The following is a 15,006-nucleotide window of genomic DNA, read 5'->3' as shown; positions in this document are numbered from 1 at the left end:
CAAGACACACATATGCTACAATCAGTTTAGACTTTTTAGTGTCCTTAGTTTTTTTTTTTTTTTTTTGTGGATTGATTTGCAATCAATGGAGCCTGAACTGGACTGTGAAATTATTATCTTAGAAATTATTAAATTATTACATCGGGAGTGTGGGAATCTTGTTTTATAGAGGTTGTGTAGGGGTTTCCTACTTTATATTATAAAGTAAAACAGTAGTAATTGGAGAAACAAATACGTGAAAACATTCAATTTGTTTTTAAGTGCAGCAGTCGTACAATTGTTATAATTAGCCCTATAATTAAAAGCTCCTAATGGCTGTTTTAGATTATTTTTAATAGGTACAACAAAAACTCACGAAACTCATATTGATATTCACCTTACATTGGTTACTTAGAAATATTACTTCTGAGGGTGAATGAGTGTAATAAAATTAAAATAAAATAGAAATAGAGATAAAATGACCATAATAGTAGAGTAATTCGACACACCCAGGATTGTTGAAGCGAGGGTTCACTGTATAAAATTAATTACTTAAAATTCAGTACACTAAAATTAACTTAATGTCACTGAAAGCCTTTCCTATACTCCAATTGCTTCTCTTAGTTTGGTATCCTTATGAAAACGTGTTGATACTGATTCTATTAAGTAATCAAACGAGTTTTGGGACATTCGATAATATTCAAAAAAACTTGTCTGAATACTTTCAGTATGCAATGTATGGAACATCCCTTCCCTTCGGACTTTACGTTGCTTAACCCTTTCAGTGCTAGGCCAATAATTCATATTTTGTAAGACTTTTTTGTTTGTCTTTTAATTCCATTACCTGTTGTTGAATTTTAACTGTCATGTTGTCACTATTTTATTAATTAGGCTAATTTTGAATAATAACACAATAAGAAAATATATAAGAAAGATAAATCCCGGTATTTGTAGTAAACATAAAATAAAACTTAGTTTTTGTTGTAATTTTTCTGGTTTTCCTATAAATTTTTATGTTCTGATAGCATTATTTGAAACCAAAATCTCATAAAATCAAAAGACATATAGTTTACAATGTAATATTGAATTTAACCTTGATTTAGTTGGACGAGGTTATCGTAATATAGCCATTTTAAGGAAACTAATGTTTTGCAGCAAAGTCTCAGGAACACATTTATGATCACTGTTGTGTTTAAACTAAAAGATTTCATCTAAATAGTCCGTGACTAACTGGTGCTGCTACCTAGTAACGCATTGAACAACCATCTGTAGCGCTATCTGTTCGCAATCGGTGGTGACAGCTTTAAATACCGGTTTTTGACTCCTCAGTCTTCAAGCACAGATAGCCGAGAAGGCTAGGGCGTGTGTCACTTGGCCAGTGGCATTCGTCTGCTCGAGTTCGAATCCCGTCCTGTGTGGCAAATAATTGGTGACCTGTGTGTTTGTAGCGATATACTACAACCACTGGGGCATAGTGAGGTGTTCATAATCCTTAGTTTAGACATACACCTCGAAATCATCGGATTGGGCGAATCTTTTAGCTAAGTGGTTGTTAGTGTATCCTATGAACATGCAGGTCACCAATGGCCGTTTTGCTATTTTTTTTTTTAAATAACCTTCCTCTCTATATCCCTTAGAGATTTTTTAAAACAACGATATATCGTTTCATAGCACTGAAAGGGTTAATATTGGATGGGTCCACCATTTTCCTGCTGTGATCGGCGTCGTCTTGATAAAGTACACTGATAACGATAACAACACTACGAATGTTAATTTGCGGCATGATCCAGGGCCACGTTTACCTCCGCGCTACACTTAACTGCTAGTTTAGCCACGGTGCATCTGAGGACGCTGCAGATTGTAGTTCGTACTCTGCTGCTAGTGGAGCCACCATCTGTAGCGTGTAGCGCGCTAAAATTTGCAGCGCGACAATTTACGGCAAGTGGAGCCGCAGCCTTAGACCCTATGCTTACACAGTTTGCAATACAATGCTCAAATTATTGCAGACAAAATTGTGTAACATGAAAGTAGAGTAAAAAAATATTTCTTTGTTCAAAAACAGAAAACTGTTACTGATTATTTTCATAGAAATTAATTCACGGTAGTTTGTCTTGTAAATATTTTATTTTATCATAGACCAGATCTTCTTTGTATTTACGAGTGTCGTTGTGATCAAATACGTGTGTTATTCATTGTGATTTCTGTCAAATACTGTATAACATTCAGTTATATGTTTAAATGCAATATAAACATGTTAATTACCATAATTTAATACTGTATTGTATTACAATACACTCAATAGTATTTTGTTGATTAACCGCGATTTTACGTATCCAGGAAGCCTCAACCCTACTTTATCCTGGTTAATCGGGAGTTGAGTATCACAGGTTTAAGGTTGAAAAATTACTTCCCACACTTGTCAGAGAAATTAACATCAACTTAAGAATCACCAAACATTCCCCCTTCCCATCCATAGGTGTTGTTAGTGGCTGCCACTGCCCCCCTGGTCAAAATGCATACCAAATTCCAAAGCAACTGGACTTTCCATTTCCCCACCCCCCAAAACTCGTTGTTTGTCAATAAGGCCACTGACCCTCACGGCCGCATGCAACCCTCACCGATTGTGCAAAAAAACTTGTTTTTGAGATACTACCGTCTGACAAATAATCTTAACGATTTTCCAAAACTAACGAATATATTTTCTATTCGTTAGCTAGAATCTAACTGAGTAGAAGTTATTTCCAGTACTTTTGAAAAACTAACAAATATGCTATACAGTCCACTCTTGGTAATTCAAACACTTGATAATTCAAAACTTTCGATAATTCAAAATGAAGGCTCAGTCCCTAGAGAATCTCTCAATATTTCAAATTTTAACATGCATTTTGATACACTCGGTATTTCAAAGTCCAAATAGAGGGCAGGTCAATTTGTAACACGCAGTAATTCGAAGTTTCGCCGGAAAAACACTCTATAATTCGAAGTAACTCAGTAATTCGAAGTTTCGTCGGTTAACACTCTATAATTCGAAGTTTAGTAAAAAAAAACACTATAAATCAAAGTCACGCAGTAATTCAAAGTTTAGTCGGCAAAACACTCTTATAATTCGAAGTGATCTCTTCCTGTTATAACAGGAAACTATATAGTACAGTACATCCTGTTCCCATGGTAGGCTAGTGTTGGACGTTTTGATGTTTGTTTAGTTAGAGCAGTAGTCTGAGTTAGTTCGCTGACTTGTTTTTCTAAGTTGGCAATCCGATCTCTAGATTGCGCGACATCTCCTTGAGCACAAACGTAGTTGTCGACAGCTGATAGTTCAGCTATTGGCGAAATATATAGCGCTAAATAACAGATTTCTTTGCAACTACAGTAACTGAAAAATAAGCCGTTGATTGTTTTTAAAAGTAATTTGTATTTAAAAGTGTACTAAAATACGGTATGATGTTTTATTGTAACGTGCTGTACCTTTGTATGTATTAAACAAATGAACTCTCTGTAATTCGAATGGTTTATTTTTCTCCCGATAAATCGAACTCTTGATAATTCAAATTTATATGCTTGGCCCACCAATTTCGAATTATCAAGAGTCTACTGTATCCGATTATCACTTAATGCGAGGTTGGTTAAGGGTAGTGGTGTGCGATGCATCGAAATTTTGATTTGATTCGATGCATCAATTTGATGTAGTGGAATTACAGTTGACTTTGATGTTAGCGTATTGTTTAAAGTTAGCCGAAAAAAAGGGAAAAAAACTAAAGAATATCGCTAATTGTTATAATGACAAGGTTATTAATTTTTCAAAAGTAATATCCATAAGTAGGAAGATAAATGTTGAAATAATTTTCAGTTAAAAAAAAACTATAAAAGGTGAGTTTTCCTAGGTACTAAATTCAGCAGGGACTGTATCTTGCAGTGGGCTGCTCCAAGAGCATTCAGTCCCACACTCCTCCAGTTTCTTGTGCAGAAAGTGTGACGATTTTAAATTATTACAGTGCTTTGTGTTAATAACATTAATTGGTTGTCATTTTTGTTATGTTACTTTTTACTTCTGAAGTATAACATTCAGTAAATTCAACTTTGAACTGCGGCAATTTAGTTAAAAACATTTCCTTGTCATATGGCAATGTCGAATTGAACTAAATTTTTTTCCTCTGGAGACAAACCATTACTATAAATAATTGCGACCAATGAGTTTATGACTTTTGCCCCATAATGCATGCATTGGAAACACCTTTTTTTCTACAGTATGAAAAAAAATGTAATTTGTAATTGGTTAATTATGTATGAAGGTTAAAAAAATTCAGTCTATAATAAACAAGAGTTTTATTGGTTCTCTTAATAATTAACTAATATCTTACTTTTAGTACCTTATTGTACAGATTGTAACAGAGTAAATGAACATAACGTTAAAACATAATAACTACCACAAATAATCAATGAGACACACTTGAAAAATTAAAACATTTTTCTTTTTCCGAAATAACTTAGCTAATAAATACTTAACATTGTCAAATCGTACATTCAAACGATTAGGAACTAATTAAATAAAACAATTTCGGTGAACTCGGTAGCCTTAGTCCATCAGCAGGCTCGTACCTGAAAACAAAAAAATAAATAAATAAAGCAAATGTCAAAAGGTTTACAGGAAAGTCTAGTTGTGATTTGTGTCATTGAAAGTAGCAGCTTAAAAGAAAACTAAATAATCTAAACACCAAGCAGTTTAAAGAAGAGCCCCCGGACCTAGGTTGGATAACTCAAAAGGTTGGCTATAACGAGCAATCCCTAAAAACATAACAAAATGAAGTACTATATCATTTAGAATTATATATTTATTATTTTGAAGTCGTACTTGCTTTATTGATAAAATAAACTACACTTGACTTATCTCCTTTTTTGGTATTGATAGAAAAGTCACAAATAAACACAAAACACGGTTAAGTCAAATACTTTCAGTGGAATAAATTATGGCTGTAGGCAAGAGCCAATAAAAATTCTTAAACTTAAGTACTGTAATATCAATTGATGCTTTCCAAATGTATTGTAAAAGAGAACAGAACTTTTTGTTGAAATTAAAGATACTAGCAACCATTTTGTTATGAGACAGGATGTTTATTAATAGCCTCTCACTGGAGGCTAGAGTCACAAAAACTATCTTGAGCTTGGAGTCGTTAACCCCCTGCCCTACCCTCCCTACAAGTTGCGTTGTTTGTTTAATCTAGCCATAAGATAACTCTAGATTATATTACAAAAATGTTGGCTGTTTTCAGAAACTTTGTATGAATACAAAATAGCTTATTCTTAGTTACATCCTGTGTAGATAAGCGTATGGTGGTGTGTGATGCATCGAAATTTTGATTTGATTCGATGCATCAATTTGATGTGGTGGAATTGCAGTTGACTTTGATGTTAGCGTATTGGGGTGTTATCCTCTTCTTGATACATTGTTTGTTGAAGTGAATATCTGCAATCTTCATGAAAATCTTGATTCTTGTATCCCTATATTTTGCTGCTAACTTTGCTTGACTATCTTCACTAAATAACTTCTTAATGATTGTAAGTGTTATTTGACATATTTTTTGTGCTTTCAAATATTAATGGCTATCATCAAACCATTTAAACGTATGGTACACTCAATCACCAAAAGTAAATTAGGTAGAACTTCTGAGGAATATACCTAAAAATCAAATTCGTGACAGCTGCTGTAGAAGATTTGACGGAAGCATTGCTTCAATTTTCTCCAGCAGGTAGTGAAATGGCAAGGACAGCCATGAAAGGACCTGTAAAATACTTAAACTCAGAAAAGTATAAAAAAATCAGTAATATGCATTTAGACCTAAACTAGGGAAACACTCTAGAGAAAAGGTTGAGTTGTTACACAATGGATGCTGCATTTAAGTTAAGTTACAATAAGTTATCTGCAACCTTTTTTTTAGGGATGGACGGGATTGAGATTTTAGTTCGGGACAGGACGGGATTTTTATTTCCTTCCCGATTTTCAGGACGGGATTTTTTTCTGTGCATAAAAAGAATGTCTATTGCAGTTACCAAAAAAGGCATACGAAATCAATCTTTACCGTTTGTGGCACTGATCTATAATAATCAAAAAATGGGTAACAATTTACAGGTACCTATAGAAACTTGTGACTCGCGGTCACGGTGCGATCATCAAAATGACGGTGGTCACGGGGTGATCGTCGGTATGACTCGCGGTCACGGCGTGATCGTCGGTATGACTTGCGGTCATGGCGTGATCGTCGGTATGACTCGCGATCACGGCGTGATCGTCGATATAACTCGCGGTCACGGCGTGATTGTCGGTATGACTCGCGGTCACGGCATGATTGTCGGTATGGCTCGCGGTCACGAGGAGATCGTCGGTATGACTTGCGGTCATGGCGTGATCGTCGGTATGACTCGCGGTCACGGGGTGATCGTCGGTATGACTCGCGATCACGGCGTGATTGTCGGTATGACTCCGCGGTCACGGGGTGATCTTTGGTATGACTTGCGGTCACGGCATGATCGTCGGTATGACTCACGGTCACGGCGCGATCGTCTGTATGACTCCGTGGTCACGTCGTGATCGTCGGTATGACTCCGCGGTCACGGGGTGATCGTCGGTATGACTCGCAGTCACGGCGTGATTATCGGTATGACACCGCGGTCACGACGTGATTGTCGGTATGGCTCCGCGGTCACGGCGTGATTGTTGGAATGGCTCCGCGGTCACGGCGTGATTGTCGGTATGGCTCCGCGGTCACGGCGTGATCGTCGGTCCAATAATCACGGTCACGGCGCGATCGTCGTTATGACTCCGCGGTCATGGCGCAATCCTCGAAACGACTTCGTCTCCTGTGTTCGCGGACCTATCGCTCGTAATAGCGGCGTCATCGGCACTCGCGAAGCGGCAAAATCGCCGGCGATCGGACCAAATCCCGTCCCAAAAAATTCCCCACTCAAATGTAATCCCGTCCCGATAATCGAGAATATTTTTTCCCGAAAAATTCCCAAAATTTCGGGACCCGTCCATCCCTACTTTTTTTTTAAATTCTTTGTTTAACGTTCATTAGTGGACATAGGCTTAACTGAATGGGACAAGTCCAAACCAACGATGTAAATAACTACTGGATTGCGCTCTCAGTGGCGTAGCGGGCCCTGTTTTCGGTCGCGCTTCCCCCACCCTCTACTGGCAAGATAGCGGCGGCGTACCTCACGTACATGCTAACTGTCACCCATTTGAACACTTGTTTGATGTAACAACAGTGTGCGGTTATTTAAATTAAAATTTATCAATATCTTTTATCCTTAATTGTACGCTAAGTATGTGTTTAAAATAGCTGTGTCTTGTTCCGCTTACAACTGCACCAACAGAGTACAGAAAGGCAGTTGCATTTCGTTTCACGTGTAAAGTACCTATTCTAATAGATTATAAACTAGGTGTCTGAGTAAGGGATTCCTTAACCCGTTACAGCATGTTCAACTTAACTGAAATTTGTTTTGTTTTTATTTTGTTGATAGGGTTAAACTAAAACTGTACATTGTAAAACATGCACAGTGAAATAAATGCGTCCGGGCTTATTTTCTCAGAGGTCAGTCAACACCATGGGTTATGATGGTAGGTCGGGTTGATATTCATTAGGTATTATGTACTATTCACATCTTGTGCAATAAATCCCTACTAAAAAAGAACAAAAAGACAATTTGACAACTAAGGTAAGCTCATGTTTTTTAAGGTAGTTAAGTACGTTTACAATGTATTAACTTGTCAGCTTCAAACATAAAGGAAAACTTTAACACAAAAAGACTATTTGTAGCCGCGTGTTCCCATTTTGTGGGCACTATTTTTGAGGAACACGTCGTGAATGTTTCTTTTGTGGAAGACACCCATGAATTGCAATTAATTAAATTTGTTTGAGACCTTTTTATTAAAATGTATTGCCACCACTCAGCTAACAGAAAAAGTATCACGTTTTTACGCATAACATAGGTCTGCAAATGTATATGTAATAGACAGAAATTCACCAAAATAATTTATTCAAAAATATTTCATGTTGGTTTCATTAATAAATCGAGTGTGAAATGAAAAATTTTGTACTTACCATATTTTCTTTACAATTACTTATTATTTTACCATGTATAGTTTTGAACTAGTCAGTTGTCAGTTGTGTGAAAAACCATCTAAAATCAAGTTTAGTAAATGTGTAGTTTTAAAGAGTTCAAATGGGTTATTCTATGCAAGAATTAAGTTTTAACAGGGTGTCCACCAGGCCAACCAGAAAAAATTCATGAGTAAAAAAATTTCCAACGCGTTTTGCGCCAACTCCCCCAATGCTGTTTTAGCTCTAACACAGTTTGCTATTTTAGTTATCGTAAAGAGCATTCTCAGGTAAGGAAAAAAATTATGATTGCTGTAATATTGCCTGACACAAGTATTCAATTTTTATATATTACTAATTGAATAATCAAACAAATAAAAACTAATCCTTAAACCTGCAATTTATTAATAACTTCATAAAAATAGTGATATGTTGATACCAAAATGTATCGAATCTCTGTACAGACACATGAAAAATAGATTCTTAATACTGATCATTTCAATTTTACCAAATTTTCTGAAGGATTACTACACCAACCCCTGGTCATATAGTATAATTTTGGAGTAATGGGTTGTTTTCCAAGTGGCCTACAGAAATAATAAGGCAAAATTACAAAAATTAAAATTACAAAAATTGCACGTAGCCAATTTATGTGTTAAACCCTTCTAAACACAATAAATAAATACCACGTTAAAGGTGAAGATATTACAAACTTTCTAGACGTGTGCCATTTTGAAATTGTTGGTCAAGCCAAACTCGAGGTTATATTGTAATCATCTAACACATTTGTAGAGACACCATCATTATTTTCTGCGATAACTGAAAAACCCTGAATATCTCACTCAGTAACAGAAACATCACCACTGTCTCCCGAAGTCACGGAAACGTCATCGTCGTCACAAAAACATCATTGTCGGCTCCTGTGGCAACGGAAATATCATCGTTGTCTCCCGTGGTCACGGAAACACCATCGTCGGCTCCCGCGGTAACGGCAATGTCATCGTCGTCTCCCGCGGTCACGGAAACGTCGTCATCGTCTCCCGCGGTTACGGAAATGTCATCGTCGACTCCCGCGGTCACGAAAACGACATCGTAGTCTCCCGCGACCACGGAAATATCATTGTTGTCTCCCGTGGTCACGGAAACACCATCGTCGTCTCCCGCAGTCACGAAAGCGTCATCGTCGTCTCCCGCGGCCACGGAAATATCATCATTGTCTCCCATGGTCACGGAAATGTCATTGTCGTTTCCCGCGGTCACGGAAATGTCGTCATCGTCTCCCGCGGTTACGAAAACGTTGTCGTCATCTCCCGCGATCATGGGAATGTCATCGTCATCCTCGTCTCCTGCGGTCACAGATACGTCATCGTCCTCATGCGCGTTTGCGGCAAAAAATTCCCGGTTAGATACAAAATTCACGCATAATTCCCGGTTTTCCCGGTCGGTGGACACCCTGTTTTAATTGTAAAAAGAGTTTGACATGCATTAGCAATTTTTCATCTCCACATATTAAAACAGAGCAGCATCTAAAAATGTGTGTTTTATACTGTGAGTGTATGGGCTGCACAGGCTTCTCCCAGTAGAGAGTGGGGGAGCACCGGACCGCGCGGCCAACACTGAGCCAGCGATCAATCAGTTGTTTATATCGTTGGTCCAAACTGGGACAAGAAACACATCACTTTACACTATATACACCAAAAGATTAGAATATTTCACAGTCACTGTCAGCATTTTCAACTCTTCTATAGACTCATCCTTAGTTGAAAATGCTGTCAGTGACGGTAAAATATTCTAATGTTTTATGTATATAGTGTAAAGTGTTGTTTCTTGTGCCAGTTTCAACTCTTTCACATTCAGTTAAGCTTCCTATGCTCACTAAAAAAATCTTAAACACCTAGGCCAAAATTGATGTTGATTTCTTGCTATTGCAGCAATGGCCGTGATTATTTCTTAGGACCGAGGCAACGACCGAGATAATTTCTTACGATCACAGCAGTGTTTGTGATCATGACTTACGATTGCAGCAACATCTGTGATTTGTGATAACTTCTTGCAATCGCGATTTTCAATGACACAAAACAAGAAAAATCAATGATTTTTGGATTGATCAAAAATGTAAATTTCCTGGTTTCTTACAAAATTTACGGAATTTTCCTGTCATCAAAATTCAAGAACAATTCCAGGTTTCTAAACACCATGTCTAGAAGTAGAGCGCAGGACTTTGGTACCCATGGTCAAATGTTGCCAATCACCAATGGATTTATCTAAGTGATAATGCCACAACCCTCCAGGCCTAGCCTGAAGTACACTAATGTAAAATGATTCTGAGCTAGAGCCTAGCGTCAGGTGATGTGAAGGTGGGACTAAAAACAGTCTGATCTAGAAATCATTTACAATGTTCAAATAATGAGAGATCAAAAACATACCGATTTAGCGACGATGCCCATCGGTTCCGGGTATTGGTGGGTGAGAAGAGCGAGCAGAGCAGTAAACGAACACAGGCCAGCTGTGAACAGTATGAAAAACGGTAGCTCTTTCTTGGGGTAAACACTCACTTCGTGGAATGCTGCAAAAGTAACAACAAAATCAGAAGCTAGAGAAGATAGTTTGCAATCTGTGAATCCAAAAAAATTGACTATTATTTATTTATTTGCAATTTCATCAAAATCGGGCAAAATTACACAAGGTTATAAACACGTCCAGGGAGCGGCAAAATGATCTGACGGTTTTCTTTACCGCCCTGTCGAGTGAGTGAGTGGTGGAGGGTGGTGGGAATTGGGGCGTTCCAGAGCCTACTTGCGGACATTTTTAGTAACCATGGTGCTGTGTAGACGGCTGAGCACCATGCTGTCCTCAGCTCCACAGCTAAAAATGTCCTCTATTGGTCGCTCTGGAATGCCTCTATTCCCACCACCCTCCACCACTCACTCATTTGACACAGGGCGGCAAAGAAAACCATCAGATCATTTTGCCGCTCCCTGTATATATATATATATATATATTTACACTGTACATACACACACATATATAACAATTTGAACAAAAAACATTTATTTACCCTCCCTGTTGCAGCAAACCTAATTACTCGTTAAACTAATTCTATTTAAAAAGGGAATAAATGTGATATTTTTAAGGAGGCTTTTTAGTGTAAATCAGACAAATGGAAATTCGCTTAGTTTCCAGGTTTGCTGCGGTGGGGGTATTTTAAATGTTGAACACTGTATAAATGAGACTGATGAACGCCAGCATTTGGTCTACAACATAGAATTCTAAGTCAAATTCCAAACTCCCTCAACCGTTTGCATACATTTTCTACATCCAAACACTTTACTCAGTTCACGTCTGTTGATTGGTGATCGATATCAACAGTAATCAACAACTGAGACCACAGAAATTAATTTGCAGAACGTGATTTATATATTATTTTAGAATTTAGCCTCCGGATTACGTTGAATATATTAAAATGGTGTAAATACCTGCTTCGTGGTAATCCTAATGTTGCTAGTGTCGCAACTAGTTTCGACTTTTTACAAAGTCATCTTCAGGCGAAGGCGTCAAGGATGTCAAATGGTGGTCACTTCATATGAAGGTCGTCATTACACATAAAGTACATAAAAACACGAACACGAACACGGACATTAACACGTAAAAACGGTTATCAATGTACTAGAGAAAGAGTCAGGAATGAATGGGATGGGACCTACAACAGCTGACTGATAACAAGACAAAAGGAGTGACGTCATCGCACCGACCGACCACGTTGACCGGTAGTCTAGACCTTGCATCCATCCCGGTCGTGTCACATCATTCCTTTACAGTTACCGTTGTTCGTTTGACCGTTTTTACGTGTTAATGTCCGTGTTCGTGTTCGTGTTTTTATGTACTTTATGTGTAATGACGACCTTCATATGAAGTGACCACCATTTGACATCCTTGACGCCTTCGCCTGAAGATGACTTTGTAAAAAGTCGAAACTAGTTGCGACACTAGCAACATTAGGATTACCACGAAGCAGGTATTTACACCATTTTAAGTGATTTATATACATAGCAGGAGTGTCAATTTTCTTTCAAAACGTTTTTAAATATTTTGACGAGATTTAGAGGTGAAATCCAATAGTTATACCAGGTAACAGTTCTCTATCCGCGCACTCGGTGCAGGTGGGGTATGGGTAGAAAAGATGTCCTCGCTCCAGAGGATATGGCAGCATGCGGAACGTCCCTTCCCACGTACAGTGTAGCAGGTTCAACGCCCCCTCCACATTCTTCCAGTGCTGCAGATGGAAGAACGCGTATGCAATAGCTTCCGAGTCGCCTCTCTTTAAAACATGTTCTGATGGCAGTATGAGAGGCTTCATCTCTAGCAGGTACTGAAACATAACAATCATTAAGACTTCATAATACATATCTCCAAACACACTTGTCTTAAGTTGAATGTAGTGTTAAAATAATGTAACCCATAGATAACCCTAGTGTATTAAACAATAGTATGCATCCTTTTTTGGAGGAAACTTGCAAGAATGTAGTACCGGTAATAATTTAAATTGTTACAATTCAAGCAGCACTCAAAACTTTTTAATTCTTCACCAAAATGTCCAAAATTTATCAACCCGTATTGGAATATTAGAAGTAAACCTTGATGAAATTAAACCAGATGTTATTATATTGACAGAAATAAATATGCGTGAAACAGATTTATCATTTTTCAATATTAAAAACTACAAAATAGCATCTTCCTGGACTAGAACTACAACCACTGGAGGAGGGGTATTAATCCTCACAAATTCGTCACTTAATATTAAAGAGGTTGCACTAAAAGGAATACAAAATATAATATCAGAGAAGGAGTTTGAGTGTTGTTTGGTTGAAGTAATAGTTGAAAGCATGTCTTTTGTACTGATGGGTGTATATAGGACTCCAGAATATAAATACAACGATCCTTTTTTATCCAAACTAGAAACTACACTAGATATATTGACTAAGAAATATGAAAACATCATTATAGCTGGAGATGTAAACATAGATATTTTAAATCATAACTCATTGTATTATAGATTTTTGAGCATTTTGAGAATGTATAATATGTCATATAAAGTAAATTTTCCTACTAGGGTTACACTTAAAACTAGATCAGCAATAGACAATATTATCACTAATATAGATCATGTGCAATTAATTGTAACCGGAATCATTACTCATGTGTCTGATCACGATGCACAACTTCTTGAAATTGTGGATTTAAAAAGTAAGAATAAAAAGAAAACAAAGAAAAGGCACAGAAAATTTACAGAGAATAACTTAAAAACCTTTCTCAGTGATTTAGGCAATGAGACTTGGTATGATGTTTGCCAGTCATCTGTAGATAAAAAGTATGATGCATTTTTTTCCATTTTTAGTTACATTTTTGATGTTAATTTCCCCAAAGTTTTAAGTGCAGATGGTGGATATAGTAAATGTAAATGGAATTCAAAGGAGTTATTTAAAAAAAGGAGTGAGTTAAATGAACTGGAAAAGCTAGGTAGGATAAGACAAAATTTTGACACATATCAAAAGATAAAGGTTAAGAAAAAGGAACTAAAAGAATCAATACACCAAGCCAAACAAACATTTTATAATGAGAAAATAAAACACTCTTCTAATAAAACTAAAGCAACGTGGAACATAATTAAAAGTGAAATAAAGCTTAACTCAAAAAGTGATTTTACCAGCAACATTCCGATATGTATAGAGCAAAATGGTAAACTCCTTAAGCATCCAGTAGCTGTCAGTAACAACTTTAATAATTTCTTTGTATCAGCTGTGGAAAAGCTTATATTGCCACACATTTCTCCTTCACTTACACAAAAAACAGATATCCAGAAAAATATTTTACCTACAGATAAGTCATTTAAAATTCACACAATAACAGAAGAACACCTCACTAAAGTGGTCCTTTCCTTTGAAAACAAGTACTCTGCAGGTTTTGATGAAATTCCAATCACCATAGTTAAAAAATCAATACACATTATCCAGAAACCACTAACACATATCATAAACTCTTCTCTTATTTCAGGAATCTTTCCATCAAAATTAAAATTGGCTAAAGTAATTCCCATTTTTAAAAAAGGTAATAAAACTGATCCCTCCTGTTACCGCCCTATCTCTCTCTTACCTGTTTTTTCAAAAATTTTTGAACGCATTGTTTACATTCAGGTCTATAAATATCTGGAAAATAATCAACTATTTGATAAAGAACAACATGGCTTTCGGCAGGGCAAATCAACAATAACAGCTGGTATTGAATTCATAGAATCTACAATAAATGCTGTTGACAGAGGAGAAAATGTTGTAGGAATCTTTTTGGATCTTAGTAGGGCATTTGACAGCGTGTCACATAGTATATTGTTGACTTCACTAAAAGAAATGGGAATCTATGGAAAAGAGCTTGCATGGTTTACATCATATCTAGAAAATAGAAAACAATTTGTTGAATTGGATTATGTTGTGGAGCATGCAAGCACTAAGTACGTTGAAAAATGTAGATCTCAGCATCAGACGCTGAAATATGGGGTGCCGCAGGGATCGATCCTGGGGCCTCTACTTTTTCTCTGCTATATTAGAGGTATGCCAGGAGCGATTCCTGGAAACGGCGGGTCTATGTGTCTGTTTGCTGATGATTGTAATGTGCTGGTTCCGGGAAGATCAAAAGAACAGATTGAAACGTTTTCTCAGGAGAGTCTTTTATCCACTAAAGAATTCCTTGACCGAAAAAATCTGCTTATTAACGCAGAAAAATCCAATTTTATATCATTTTCCACTAAACAACGTAGACAAAATTTTGAACCAAACATTTGCATAAAATCAGAAAGAATAAACCAAGTAAAGCAAACAAAATTTCTTGGTCTAATTATCGATAAACATCTATCTTGGGAGGGCCATGTGAATTATGTGGT

The 15,006-nt window shown here is 36.9% G+C and overlaps 1 protein-coding gene across 2 annotated transcripts in view; it reads right to left on the bottom strand.

The window, feature by feature from the left end:
* Positions 1 to 4,287: 4,287 nt before the first annotated feature.
* LOC128998071 (protein ST7 homolog) overlaps positions 4,288 to 15,006 on the bottom strand; it is a 34,153-nt gene continuing 23,434 nt past the window's right edge. For both annotated transcript variants that reach the window (XM_054424048.1, XM_054424049.1), the window contains exons 9-12: positions 12,201 to 12,444; positions 10,502 to 10,641; positions 5,654 to 5,756; positions 4,288 to 4,575 (exon numbers count right to left, since the gene is read on the bottom strand). In XM_054424048.1, coding sequence (XP_054280023.1) covers positions 5,661 to 5,756; positions 10,502 to 10,641; positions 12,201 to 12,444 — 480 coding nt within the window. In that variant the 3' untranslated portion in view covers positions 4,288 to 4,575; positions 5,654 to 5,660. The remainder of the gene's footprint in view (positions 4,576 to 5,653; positions 5,757 to 10,501; positions 10,642 to 12,200; positions 12,445 to 15,006) is intronic.

The sequence above is a fragment of the Macrosteles quadrilineatus genome, unplaced genomic scaffold, assembly GCF_028750875.1.
Source record: "Macrosteles quadrilineatus isolate MER2022 unplaced genomic scaffold, UCM_ALF_1.0 Scaffold_7__1_contigs__length_78375512, whole genome shotgun sequence".
Classification (NCBI taxonomy): domain Eukaryota; kingdom Metazoa; phylum Arthropoda; class Insecta; order Hemiptera; family Cicadellidae; genus Macrosteles; species Macrosteles quadrilineatus.
This window is presented reverse-complemented; position numbering and strand designations above follow the sequence as displayed.